This window comes from Crocodylus siamensis, chromosome 2, assembly GCF_052110815.1.
Source record: "Crocodylus siamensis isolate JL-2025a chromosome 2, ASM5211081v1, whole genome shotgun sequence".
NCBI lineage: Eukaryota > Metazoa > Chordata > Crocodylia > Crocodylidae > Crocodylus > Crocodylus siamensis.
The window spans coordinates 186,429,449-186,444,361 of NC_143396.1; the positions used below are offsets into that span (position 1 = coordinate 186,429,449).

A 14,913-nucleotide genomic window follows, 5' to 3' on the forward strand; every position below is an offset into this window, starting at 1 on the left:
CTTTAATGCTTTTATCCATTGTATCACCTTAATTTCACTATACTGTCTTATTGTCTTATCTTCATACAGTCTTTATCAAACTAAGTCCTTTTTCCTTCGTATTTTAGTCCATTGTTTCTGGTCTTAGAGCTAGTATAGAGAGTGAATAATGTTGTATTTTACTTCATCTTATTGATTTTTTAAAAAAATATCTAACTAGGGCCAGAATCATGTCCTTGTTTAGCCTGCATTCATTCCCTCTCACTCAGGGATATGGAGTCCATAGAAGCTTTACCTGAGTAAATGTAGAGTTAAAGATTTCAAGTTTTACAATACTTGTCACCATTTGCCCTCCCACTTTGTGTAATTTATCTAGGCTTTCCAGCTGAAATTCCTTTGAATAGCTTGTGGCAAGCCATTCTTGAACAGCAAAAATGAAAATGTCAAATCTTTCTTAATAAAGCTTTTGTTTTTATAATCAGATGAAAATTAGAAATTATAATTTAGATATTTCATTTCTCTTCATTCTATTTAATTAAAGTCATTACAATGGAAAACCTTGTTTAATGTAGTGATTGGAAATGATTTAGTAAACATTTGCTTTCATTATATGTTAACTCCAATCTTGCTCCAAGTGCCAGCATGCTGCTAGTACTTGGAATAAAAAACACTCTTGATATCCAACTTTCCTGGGGTGTTTACATGTGTCCCATTCAATGCAGAGACAGATAAATATCAGTTTTTAACAGAAAAGCCCTATCCGCATGGAAATAAGCAATGCAACCAACACATTTTATGCTTCTAATATTTGTTCTCTACTTTTCCTGGCTATTCATCCTAGTGAAGTTCTATAGAAACGTTTTGTGGTTCTTGTTGGCTACTGAACAGAGTAGGATTAACAGACAGCAGCCTACAGTCAAAGTTTAAAACTAGTTACTTTGAAATTCTTAACTAACACTTGACCCTAATTGTGTGAGGGTTTCTGCCTATTGTTTCAGCTGTCAATACTGTCTCTTCTCTGATCATAACAGAGCCTGCAGGATTCCCATTTGAGGTAAAATCTGTGTTCCCTAGACAAAACAAAAACACGATTCCATTGGCTAGTATTGTTCCACTACCACTATCCCCAGCTTTCTGTATACTTCGACCCTTCTTCCCATCCCTGGATTTGTAACCAGTGGATCTAAGCATTTTTCCAAATGTGAGCTCAGCCATAACTCTTTTCCAGTCCTGAAGAGAAAGTTATCTGGCTTTGCAGAATACACACTAGGGAGGAGCTTTCAGGTGCCCTCCTTTTGTTTTCTACGCCTACAACAAAGTAAAAATGCAGAATGCTGGTGTGATGTGGCCCACGAGCAAAGGGGCCAGGGATATTTCACCCTGACTTTGCAGAACCCATTTTACTTTGAGATGCAGGATCCAGGGTGTGGTTTCTCTTTTTCCTGCTTAAACTTTAAAATGAGAATGTGGGTTTCTGTTAGCATTAATGGGAATTGTGTTTGTTCTAAAGGGTGAATATATACCAGTGAGTGCTCATGAAAAATAACTGAGTATAAAAGACAGATGATTTTTTTTTACTTGAAAGGTGAAGTATAAACATATTGTATGTTGGAGGATGTCAGCTGCATTTCTTTTTGTATTCTGCCCTACAATCTTTCACAGATGGAACTGTCATTTTTTGTGTGAGTTCTGTTTTAGAAATGAAAGCGCTTCATAAGAATCACTTTTGGTTGCTTTGCAATTTTGTCTGCAGACACTGAGATCAGGAATAAAGGGCCAGATTCTGATACTTTTACTCCTGTCAAATAGTACACTACTCCATGACAAGTCCCACTGAAACTTACTTCTATGGAGTAACAGTACTTAGCATGAATAAGAGTGCTAGAATCTGATACAGAAGAAAAGATTTTTATGGTGTTTGAAAATTCAAGTTGCTCATCAAATTTATCCTTTCAGCAAAAATATATTTTTGTGTTTGAGATTTTTTTTCTTTTTTTCTTACTTATATGCAATAACACTAATGATTTAATGAGAAATGGCTAATTTAAGATACGGGTCTAGTTTTTCTTCATTTTTTAAAGGAAACAATTATAACTCTTTCAAATTTGGTAAGTGTGCATGTAAAATTAATGTAAAAGGCATTTTTGTGGGGATTTTTACAACGTATATATCAATTTCTTAATGAAACGTATATGTCATAATATTGATACATATTACCCTAATGTAATGGTTTTAAAGGAACCATTGTGGAGTCCAGAGTAACTAGCACATAGTATGTCTGCCTCAAATACTCCTCATTATGAACATTGTAATTGTTCACTGCCACTTCAACCCAGCCAATAGGCCCATCACTCTTTATTGCTCACAGATTTCAAGAGCCCATACATGGAGAGGATGCTACCAAGTAAAAAACAGCCAAGGATTCACAGAAGAAAGGCTTTACCATGATGTACCAGTGATCCAAATTGTTCTCTTTCATCAAAATTATTGGCGTCCCTTGATTAATCAATATATAGTGGTTGTAGCACTCATGCTTTGATAGTTTCTTGCTTTCTGTCTTTTGTTCAACAGTTTATTTCTTGGATTTCATTCACATAAAAAGTTAGGGGTATGGTTTCAAAGATTACTGATAGGTATTTAATCTAGCATAAAGGTGCTTATCTTAGACTGCTAATAAATTACATTGAATTCTAGCCTATAATAAAAGTGCATTCTTTTATTTGTCTTTATTTGTATATGCCCAGGGACTGACAAGAAAGCTATGATATCTTACGCAGAAATGTGCTTTTTAAATACTTTATATTAGGCTTAGATTGACTGGTCACTGGTCAATGTCACAGGGTACCATCTCCAGGGGTGGCTGTGAAACCCCTGGAGACAAAGAAAAAATTCTTCTACCCTGCTCTATGAACAGTCTGCCCTTGTCCACCATGTCTTGTTATAATTGGTTGTTTAAAATGTGGGAGACTGCCTTACTCTTACTGTTATTACCACCAAGTGCTCCAGCCCTATACCATGCCCCAAGCCTTACAGATGTCATACTCATTGGTGTCCTCTGTTTTACACTCTCAGCCTCTCTCTGGGCCTTCAGACCCCTCAGTCTCTCACTTAGCCCCTTCTTGGATGTCAGACCCCTCAGTTTCGTACACAGCCCCTTCTCTGGGCTGCCAGACCCCTTGGTCTCTCATGCGACCCATCTTCTGGGCTGCCAGACCTCTCTGGTCTGTCACTAGTCTCTTCCTTAGCTCCTCAGTGGGTCCTCAGACCCCTCAGTCTCCCGCTCAGCAGCCAGACTCCTTGGTCTCTCAGTCCCTTTTCTGGGTCCTCAGACCCCTGGTCTCACTTTCTCTCAGCTGTTATTGGAGCCCCTGGACCCTTCTGAACCCACTCTCTCCAAGCCAGTCTCTGGGCCTCTGGACCCTTCCGGTCCCACTCTCCCCCTTCCTTTTCTGTTATGGTATGATCTCTTAGCTTTCCCCCTCCATGGGGTTACCCACAAGGCAGTGGGAGCAGAGGCTTTCAGGCTCCCCATACTCACCTTTCCCTGGGGTGGCAACACATGGCATTGTGTGGAGGCTGCCCCACCACAGGCAGCCCCACCATGCTGACCAGCCCCAGTAGGGTACAGTTTCAGGTCTTACCCAGGATCATTTCTAGGCCATCCTCCTCTAACTATTCTGGCCTCTTCTAGACTCCCCTTTGATGTCATGTGCCCCTCCTGGCCTGCAGGCTTCCAGCCCCATTTCTTGCCTGTCTTCAGCTACAGACCTCCAGGCCCCCTGGCCCCAGCTTTGTCTCACCTCTGTGACCCTTTAGTCCTGGCTTTCTCTCTCTTGGATCCTTTTCCTTGAGCCCTCCTTCTCAGGTGGCCTTGCATCAGCTATCTCCTAGTCCACATGCCCCTCGACCCCCTTCTTCTCTGGCTGTGGTCCTCTTTGAGCTTCAGCTTACTCTAGGCCCTGGCTCTGGCCCTTCCCAGGCCTGTGAGATCTCCAGGCTCCCTTGGCTCCAGCAGTCTCTAGCAGTGGCCCCACCTGGACCTTTGGCCTACCCTGGGCGCTGACCCTGCCTGGGCCAGTGCAAATGTGGCTCAGCTGTCAGCCCTCACTCATCCATGGGTCTGCCCTGTCAAGCCCTTCAATAGGTCTGTTGTACTCAGTCCCTGTCTCTCTGGGCTCACTTGGACTCCTCAGTATGTCCCATGTGCTTGATCCCTCTCTCTGGGCTGACCTAGACCGCTTAATGGATTCCATAAACACATTGCAGAATCATAGAAAATTAGGGCTGGATGGGACCTCTGGAGGTCATCTAGTCCAACCCCCTGCTCACAGTAGGACCACCCTGAATGTTTTGGGCTCACCTGGACCCCCTCAATAGTCCACTTATGTTCAGTCCTGCTCTTTTGGGCTCTGGGCCCCTCCCTGGGTCCCTAGGACCCTTGTCCATCCCCATAATTCCTTTGCAAGCCTCCAGATTGCTTCAGCTGTCCTCTCTATGCTGGTCTTTCAGAACTGTAGCCATCCTGCTGATGCAGTGTTCTCCCAGAAGCCTCCATGATGTTACTGCCAGCTCTGCTCAGGGCCTGGACTTGTATCTGCCTTAAGCCCATCCCTCTTCCTGGGTCAGATGACTCTTCCAATCAGCCCTAGCCCCCACTTGCAGGCTCCCTAATTAGATGACCCTGTAATCAGCTCTGGCTCCACCTGCAGGCTGTTACTCTGGTTGCTTCTCTCTTTGAAGTGGCAGACACCCTATGGAGCCTGCCATTGTCATGCTATGCCAATTATTTTTTCCTGGAAATTTTGAATTTTTTTAGTTTTCTTACAAATTCAGTGAAAGAGGAAAGTAAAAAAAAGGAGTTTGAAAAATAAAAATTTGCACAAAATTATCGGGTTTTTTACAATGAAAAAAACTTGAAATTTTCCCATGAAAATTTTGTGGGCCAAGATGGAGTGCGGTAAGCACAGGCCACAGCAGAGATGCTTTTCCCAACAGGTAAAAACAATGGCTAGATAGATGGCAATGGGGCTTCTGTCCTTGACTTAAATATGTGCAGGATTTAGGCTCACTATTGATTTTTGTCTATTAAAACCCCACATTTTTAGAATAAGTCAATGGCTTATTCCCCATTCAGCATGAAGTAGCTGAATTTCAGTAGCCCAGACTGGATGCTTATATTCAATATGCTCTTGCAAGCACACACAATTCCTTTATGATTATCAGTAGTAATGTGGGACTGGTAGGTTCTTGTTATAAGCCTAGCAAAGGTATGGGAGCCTGAGTAGCCTCTATCTATTGTCAGTTAGTATTAATGTGAGAAGGGAGGAAAAACCACTACATTATTGTAGTAAATATTTTTTAATAGAAATAATCTATGTATGTATAACCAAATTCAGGCTTTATGTATGTGAGTTGTTTTTAACTCTCTGTTCACATTAGAAAATGAGGTACCTTCTACACATATAGATAAAGGTGCCATGGGATTTAATGTGTGATCTACACAATTGCGCCTCCTGGCATGCCACACATGCATTACAGGAGATGTGGTTCGGGAATAGCGCATTAGATCCCATCACATGTTATTGTTGGTGCAGGGGGAGCCCAATCCTGAGCTCTCTCTGCATCAGCAAGAAGCACACTCCTATGGCTGGGACTACCCCCTCTGCTGACAAGGCATCTAGCTATGGGATCACATACACCCGGGGTGAGAGTCCTTTGGCTGACAAGACTCACTGGGGCAGTGCTGGGACTAAAAGTCTCATCAGCTGTGGGACTCTCAGCTCTGGCTTCATGTGTGGTGCAACTGGGATTGAGTCCTGTTACCTCTGGGGTGCTACTGCGACCTCCCAGCTCTGGGGTTGTGTTCTGTTCTCCAGTGGCTGGGAGATCACAGCAGGTTTGGTCTCCCAGCTGCACATGCAAATTAAAGCCGAATACCAGCTATAAAGTTATTACACATTTTCAGGCAATAATGTTATAGCTGGTTGGACCTTTGTAGAGTGCCATAGTTAATTTGCATGTGTAGCCAGTCTAAATTTATTGCACAATTAAGAAAGTAATTTCATAAGAGATATAACATGTAGAGGGGGCCTGAATTATGCATTTTGTACAGGAAGAAATAGTATTTTGATACTGTAGGTTTCTGAAGATTTTAAGACTGTTTTCTTAATTCTTGATCTGGATATGAATTAACATTAAGGCAGTAATTAATGAAATTCCTATAGACTCACTCTGCCGACTTTTATTGATATTTTTGTTCATTACTTCCCACTAAATGTAAAATCAACGAATCCACCTTTTCATCATAGATTACAAGTTAGCTACTTGCCTTATTGTATTTTTTGTCTAGATCTAAAATCCTTATTCACAGAAACCAGTGAGAGTGTTGTACTTTGGAGAATGTAATTTTCAAGGCAAGAGTTGAAGAGGCCGAGTTACAGAGGCCATTTTCAACTCTAGCATAAAAACAAATATATAGTAATGAAGGAGCGGTTTTTTTTAAATTTAAGGTTTTATTCTTGTGCCAGTTGACCAGCTTGTTGAGTAACAGATTATTGGCTATATTTAGCCTTCAGATCCTGTCTTAGTCGATACACATGTTATTCAAATGGTCTCTTGCTCAACTGCCAACATATTGAAAGAAGTTGACCTGAACTAGGAATTTTCAATCTTAACGCTCTTTGTTGGTTGGCTAGGCCTGAGCAACATTTAAAGTCATTCTACCTAGGCATTTACTCTCTCCCCCTAACTCCCTCCTACACGCACTGCCTATACCTTTCTTCCTAAACTGTGTGTGGAAAAAAGTAAGGTTACCTTCCTATGGGTGTCCTTTTTTTTTCTTTTTTCTGGTGATAGGAGGAAGAGATTCTTCACACTACAGACAAACAAGAAGGAGATAGTTCCCTAATGGAAACTATCTCCATTTCCAGCAGAACTAGTTTATCCTGTTTCATGCAATCAGAGCCAGCCTTAGAGGTAGGTGGCCTGGGTTACTGCCCAGGGCACTGTGGTCAGGTGGGTGCCACATATACACACATTCTGCCCTGCCTCATTGCTTGTGCTGGCTGGAAGCTGTCAGAGGGCTTTGGTGGCAACTAATTCTAGGGGCTGGGCAGTGGGGCCCAGAGCTGACTGGAGATCACCAGCCAGGTCAGTGGGATAAAAAGCCTCTGGTCAGCAGCAGTGGCAGGCACTTCCAGGGAGCATGATGGATTAGGAGGAGGGCACCAAAGGTTGGGCCAAGGGCAAGGTGGCAGCATCCAGTGAGAAGGCAGTGTGGCTGGGCTCTCTCAGCTTGTGCATCAAGGGCTTTGCCATCACCAACTTGCTGGGGCTGGAGGCCAAGCTGCAGCTCCCCCTGGCCACCACCACCACTGCTGAGGATGAGGGTATGGGTGGCTAGGCAGTGCTGGGTGACAGTGTCCTGCATTAGGATTGTCATATTTCCAGTATCAAAAAAGAGGACATCTATGAGGGGGAGAGGAGGAAGAGAGGGGGGAGGGGCATATGATTATGGGGGGTGGTGGGAATGATATGCCTGTGTCTTGCTTCTGCCCCTCAGTCCTAAGCCCCTGCCCTCCCAGCCCGGTCATCCCCCCCTCACTCACAACCCCCAGCCCCCTGCCCCCCAGTGCTGCCGGTGCCTCTCACTCCTGACCCCCAGCTCCCACCCCCCAGTGCTGTTGGTTCCCCACACTCTGGACTTGCAGCCCCCTGCCCCCCAGCCCTGCTGGCACCCCTCACTCCTGACCTGTAGATCCCCCCCCTCGCTTCCCCTAGCCCTGCCGGTGCCCACATTCCCAAACCATGGCACCCTGCCCTGCCAGCCCTGCTGCCTAAGCAGCTCCCATGTTGCACATGTGCACACCCACACATACACAGTGTCTGTTTACCTGGCCGGGGCCAGCACAGGGAGCACATGACCCCTCAGCAGACAATCACCTTCCCACTGCTCCCAGCCCCAAGCAGCCAGCCTGGGAGAGCAGAGGAAGAACAAAAACCCAGACATTTGCTCCCATTTTAAAAACCCACCCAGACATGAGGACGGCGGCCAAAAAAGAGGACATGTCTGGGAAACCCCAGACGTATGGTAACCCTAGACCTGCCGCTAAGACTGCGCTTCCTGTGCAGGCAGCCCTGCCTGCCACCTGCCTTTCCTGCAAGCCTCCATGGCCCCACTTCCCAGCACCAGGCCAACATGATGGGTGAGTAGACACAGATATTGCCCCATGATAGCCCATGTGGTCCCCTGATACCCACAGTTGCTAGGGTATGTGCCCATCGCCCCACTCCCTATCCCTGCCCCTCCTCACACATGCACACACCCCACACACACAGTACCAGTAATTTGGGGAGGGAGGGAGTGCCAGAAGGAAGGGGTATGGTAAGCACCAAAATAAAATTTCCCCCACAGTACCATTTTCCCTAGGCTGGCTCTGCACGACAACTCTTACTTTTTGTTCCTGTGAGGAAGGGCACAGTAACCTTCTTCACCTTTACCTCCATTTTTTATATAATACCTTATACTCTAGGGCTTATACAGACAGTCAAAACGCCCAAGGCTGAATCAATTCAGTCTTTGCAGGTTAGTCAAAGCTGTGTAGATTGGACTGATAAGCAAGTGAATAGATGACACTTTTGATTCTGGAAATGCAGCCACATGCCTGCAGTGACCCAGGCCAGAAGCTGGGGGGTGCTAGAGCACACCTCCCTGCTGGGCTGGAGCAGACAGCTTGGGCCAAGACTAGCCTACCCACTGTGCAACAGGGAGCTTGCAGGAGATGTGCAAAGCATCCTGGGTTGCTGGAGGACTGTGAATTAGCTTGAATCTGGAGGGAATCTGGGACAGAAGTTCAGTAAACCAATTTAACCGAAATCAGTTCAGTCTGATAATGCATCCATCCAGGTTACTTTAAACTGGTTTTGGCCATTTTGAAAGTGGTTTATGTGCACTGAATTTCCATTGTGATATAGATTTGAACTGGTTTCCAATCACTTACATCAGTTTGCATTTAATTTCTGTACCTAGCCTAAAGCTAAAAAGGACTGAAACACTGAGGACAGGGAAGAAAAATGAAAAGGTATCCAGATGGGAATCCTTCATAAATTTGGTGTAGCATTTACTTCTATTGAACAAATAATGCATCATGATTGTAGCAACCACTTTTCAAACAGCAAATCTTATAGATTGGTCAGTCTCACAGAAAATATCCTTTAAAAGTTTTCCTTATCCAACCATTTCTCACCCTGCCCAGTTTTCCTCTGTACTTGAGCTTATTTTAACCTGTTCATACAAATAAAGTAAGCATAAAACAGCCAACTGCAGGTACACAAGAACAAAAGTTGTCTCTGCTGGTGGGATAGCTATAATGTCTTTTGTAGCCTTTTGCCATTTCAACTTTGATGTCTTTCTTATTGCTAGGTTCTCCAAAAAGTATCACAGAAGCCACATCCAGACAATAGACATGCAGTATGCAGCACCACACCCATCTGTCCTGCCTCATGCTGCATGCGCTGCACATTCAGGCATTCCTCATGCTGCTACTTTGTAGCGTGGGGGGGTGGACAGGGGGATGACACTGGTAGATCCCAGAGTCAAAAAAACCCACTCCTAAAAAAAAGGCAGGGTGGCGCATGTGGTGGCAATCAATACCCGCTGCCCAAAACCACAGCCTGGCTGACCGGAGTCATACTCCAGCTGTCAGCCAAGCTCCCTGCTGTAGGAGTGCCATGACTGCCACTCCCAGAGGCCCCCAGGACCCTAGGTAGGGCCACAGTTTGTGGCCTCAGCCTCCCCTACCTCACCTGGGGTAACGTGTGCCAGAGCATGTGTAGCAGAGGCGTTCCCTGGGGACGAGTAGCAGTGGCACATTCCAGCTTGTGTGGACACACCCACACATAGCATGGGAATGAGGGAGTTTTTTTCCCTTGCAAAAAATTGCATTTACAGCCCATGTAGAGTTTTCTAACATAATTTTTCTATTATTAGATAAGGTATTTACATTGGACTGGCCTACAATTTTTCCATTTGCCTGCTTAATCCCTTGAATACTTTTCAGTTTGTACAGTTCTGTAGTTGACTTCTCAGCCATTCTGTTTCTTATTGCTAATTCCAGAGACAAATGAGGTTCAAAAGGTCATCCTTGCCAGGGTTTCTTAAAGTGCCAGTTGAGATCAGGAATAGCAAGTAGATTAGTCTTGTCTTGTTCCCAGTACTAGATATTCCAGAATCAAAAACTCCTGGAAAACAGTTATTTTTCTCCTAAATTGACTTTTTATTGTAAAATACTCATATAGTTGAACCATTCATTTTCTTATTCTCCCAAAGATTTTTCACTCTTTCTCTGGCTAGTAAATTATAGGCACATAGAACAGTAATTCTACAGAGGTGAAATTTGTTCCCTTTTCATTGCAGGCATATGTTTTTGTATGTTTGGGATAGAGTGGAACCAAAGTGGATCTGCTTTCCAGTGGTGGCTGAATTTGGAGAGGCTTGCAGCCCAGAAAGCATCTGTCTAGGACCCAATCCATGCTTGCATTCACAAGAGAGGATGGGTAGGGTCTTGGATCCTAGCACTCTACAAAGGAATAAACTTTACTTATTCTGCCAATCTGGACTTTAACCTAGAGGAATAAATAGAGCTTTTAGCCCTGATGTAAAACCCATTACATGCAATGGAAAGACTCCTATGGACTTCACTGGGCTCCAATCAAGCTCTAAGTGAGAATGAATTAGGAGCAGAGATGTAGAAGCCCTTAAGAGAAAAACCTAGGAGCAGCCAAACTCTGGGAATAAGCTTCAAGTGAAGTTATATTGTCCTGTGGAACCCCAGGCAGATCTTCCACTTTGGATATTAATCCTGTATGTTGTGCTGAGAGAGGTTAGTGTCTATTTTGGGTTATAGGGCTAGAGAAAATGTTGCCCATTTGCAAATTCACTAGCTGATCCCCCACTCTCAGGCAGATGGAACTGAGGCACCTGCCAGATTACACTTACATGTAGCATAGCAGGAAGTGCAATTGTGTAAATTGCACATCAAAATCTATTGCACCTTTACCTGCACTTTTAGAGAACCCCTTAGTGTCTGCAGGGGCTGTTGTAGTAGTGACTATGACCTATGGAGAATAATTCTTCTCTCATCTTTCCCAGCTCACAGTTCTGTTATTTGGGCAGTATTCTGTGAAGACGATTTAGCTCATAGGTAGCACAGCCTATTTCCCAAAGGGTGTTGTAAACTTATTTCTTTTATTGCCAGTTTAACTTGAAACATATTTTTCTTCTTTGCTTTCTGTTGAAGAATGTCCTCTTAAATTGCTTGAACAGCTGTCATACTGTAAGCTTCAAGATGGGCAGAAGTTGTGTTGTACAGTATTGTCTCATCATGGATGCAATGTGTAATAGGAAACTGTTTTGAAAAAGTTAAAATATGACCTTTTTAGCTTGACAACCTTAAAATATGCTTTAGGAAATGAGTGCCTTTCCCCTAGGCTGTTATGGAAGTTCAGAGCCCTTCAGCCTAAGAAAATCTTCATTCTAAGCAAGAAAATGAACACACTTCACAGAACAGGGGCATTGAAATTGCAAACAGTTGGTGCAGAGCTAGGCATTGGACATCCTATCATGAATAACACCGGATCACACAAAACATTATTTAGTATCCAGTAGTTTGAAAATAAGGGGCAGAAATTTTGTTCCTTGACACCTTTGTTCCATGTCTTGTATGTGACTTCTGTCACTCCTACTGTGTTGCTAAGGGTGCTACTGCACTGTTACGATGCCAGGGCTCCTTTTTGTTTTCTCTCTAAATGAATGAATACATTTTCAGTATAGCTAACAAATGCTACTTCCTCTGTAGATAGTGGTAATAATTTTGTGTTGAGCATATATTGTACTGTTAGATGATAGCTTTTCACCATCATTTTCTCTGTAGTCCATGGTTCTTAAGTTACCACGCTTATTCATTGTTTGTGCTGCTTGTTCTATTATTTTTCATCGGTGTATTTTATCTCTTCAAATTTGGAGTGGGGATTTAAATCAGATCGTATTGACTCTGATTAACTTGATCTTGTCCATTTTCCCCAGATTTCTATTTCATAACAAATATTTTACATTGTGCTACTTCTGTTGGGCACTTCCAGCTCAGAGAGTAGTCAGGGTACTATTGTTTGTTGCAAATGTGTGCATGTGCAATGGCATTGCATTGGGGGAAAGAGTTTGGATAGTGCTTATAATTCCTCCGTTGATTTTGAGTATGTTATTATTAGCATTTCATTATAATGAACATCTATTGGATATCAATGAAAATTTACACATAGATATCTACTGTCTAGACATAATTAAGCAATGTTTTTGCCCCCACCCTGATAATTTCAGAGACAGGCTGGTAATTTAGGAAAGAGGAGGGTATGGAGAATTTTGAGAGAAGGGGCTCTAAGGGCAGTTTTGGGAGTTAAATTTTAACCTTGTACTCCTTTCAGACAGAGGAAATGAGAGCAGAGAGGTAGAGAAGGACAATGAATAACAGGTGGAGGAATCTGAGTTTAAAACAGCAAGACAACAAATCATTTAAGGGTTTGAGGATGGGTGATGTATTGAGAGTAATGAGAGGAAGATGTTAGCAGCTCTTTGGCACTAAATTTTTAGCTTCTTAAAATATTAATTTATATTAGTTGCCAAGAAAGATGCTGTCTTTACTGTGCGTAAATTTCATTTGTGTGATGTTACTATGTGTAAATTTCATTGTGTGAAGCACACAATTCCAGCAGACATGTACATATTGATATATTGTTCTTTTGCCAGAAAACTCATTTGCTCATTTTGTCTATATTTATCAGCAAAATCATTTCCATTAATACATATCAGAAGAATTCTAATCTTTCTTCTTTAAGGAAAAGACATGACCTAAAGTCTGAAGGAACAGTACACGAGTATGTATTGATACATATCATGTGCTTGGTTTAAATATACTATATATTTATTTGATGTTCTTAAAACCTTTGAAATCAGTGGGCTTACATTCTCAGCTAGGATATATTGGCATACCTCTTTTGAGATGTGGGGCTCTATGACACATGCTGAAGATTTGTCCCGATGCTTATCTGACTTGTCTTGCACTTGTTTATTGACACTACATTTAAGGGTTTATAATTTGCAAACTGGGAAAATTCCAGTGGCCTAAAACATTCATTGAAGTGAATGACAATGTCTTGCTTCTTATAACCTGTCACTCCTTGAAGAGGATCCACTCTGTGTTAGGGGTGAACTGGGCGGGCTGAAAAGCGGGGACAGGACTCGACTTTTGAGAGGGGGGTCCTCCAGCAAAATGAAGTCATTCTAGACTTTTTTGAGATTATGCCTAATTTAATTTTGGCTTTACTCTGGAAACAAAGGGTCTTGACTGGGTTTATGAGTACTAGGACCATCAGTTAGCATGACATTTAAGGACAGAGTTTTTAAATCTGCTGTTGAAAGCACTTTGCTATAATATTAAAATACTTTCAACTATCTTTTATAAAGAACTTCCTAAGATAAAAGAATAGCCTATGTTTTCACGCTATGTTGTTTCCTTGCAGGAGTCAGAGAGTAATAAGTTATGTTCCCTATATTCCTTCCGAAATACCTCTACCTCACCACACAAGCCTGACGAAGGAGGTCGTGACCGCAGTGAGCTAATGACCAGTGTTAATTTTGGAACGCCAGAACGCCGCAAAGGAAGCCTTGCTGATGTGGTGGACACACTGAAACAGAAGAAATTAGAGGAAATGACCAGAACTGAACAGGAGGGTATGTATGGGCTAAGATTATTGCAATTTATTTATTTTTTTCTCTACAGATTCGATTCCTTAAAGAATGTGTTGAATAACAAAAACCAGAGACGTGTATAACTGGCAATGGCTAGGAAAAAGTTACTGATAGGTTACCATGGCAATGCCAGTTTGAGATCCACTAGCTTTATTTGGATAACTCTGCTTTCTAAAACTTTGTTGAATTTTTGGTGGCATCTACAAGTCAAAGCAATGACTTTGGCTTACCTGGTCTTATATAGTACAGGATATAGTTCAGTGATGCTTTTAAGAGAGAAATGCTTATTTTAACCAACAGAAGTCAATGTCATTTATCTCACTAATTCTAATGGTTTTTCAGCTCATTGATGCTAATCTCTGAAGCTGGGAAGGGAGTCAACTATTCTGACTTAGTTCCGACTTTATTCAAGATACATGGCTACATTTACAATATGTTCATATGTTGTTACATGTGTCAAAAAGGAAGATAAAAATGGGGACAGATCTTGACGCTGTAAATCAGTTTATCTTCAGTCCTTATTTAGGCAGATCATCACTGACTTCAGTGAGAGCTTTGCCTGAATAAAGACCAAATAAAATGGGACGGTAAGCACATCCCTCTAGATCTGTATATACAAGTGATCTTCTACCCAGATATCTTCCCATTTCAGCCTCAGCAGCCTCCCAGTCCCTGAGACCACAGGCACCACAGCATGTATTCTGGAAGTTGCAGGGTAGTGACAGGCCAGAGAGAGGACAGGAGTTCAAATGGGCAGATGCTCATAGCATATTGTTCCAGGCCCTAGTCAGGATTCCTCAGTTCTATATATTTTCGGCTTCTCTCTGTTGCTGCCTTGTCATGGGATTTCTACTTAGGGACGGTCCTGGCAAAAACTATTCTAGCAATTTGGTTTCATTGGAGTCAGGCTTCCAGGGAGACAGAGGCTCCTGTAGTAGGTACAGTAGTAGGTACAGTCGAGCAGCATGCTTAGAAGAATTAGGCATAGAAGCCATAGGCACAGCTTCCAGTAAAACATCTCAGATATGTGTATTCTTAAGTCTTTACATGATTTAGTCCTTATTGTACTCTGTGGTGTGATAGCCTTGCCCCTTCCAATAACAATCAGGGAAAATGAATCAAAATTTTTCATG

The 14,913-nt window shown here is 42.7% G+C and overlaps 1 protein-coding gene across 20 annotated transcripts in view; it reads left to right on the top strand.

Annotated features, from left to right (window-relative positions):
* The window catches only part of SOX6 (SRY-box transcription factor 6), a 536,736-nt gene that overhangs the window by 197,771 nt on the left and 324,052 nt on the right, over positions 1-14,913 (top strand). For all 20 annotated transcript variants that reach the window (XM_090032599.1, XM_090032598.1, XM_090032613.1 and 17 more), the window contains one exon: positions 13,552-13,762. In XM_090032599.1, the coding sequence (XP_089888725.1) occupies positions 13,552-13,762 (211 nt within the window). The remainder of the gene's footprint in view (positions 1-13,551; positions 13,763-14,913) is intronic.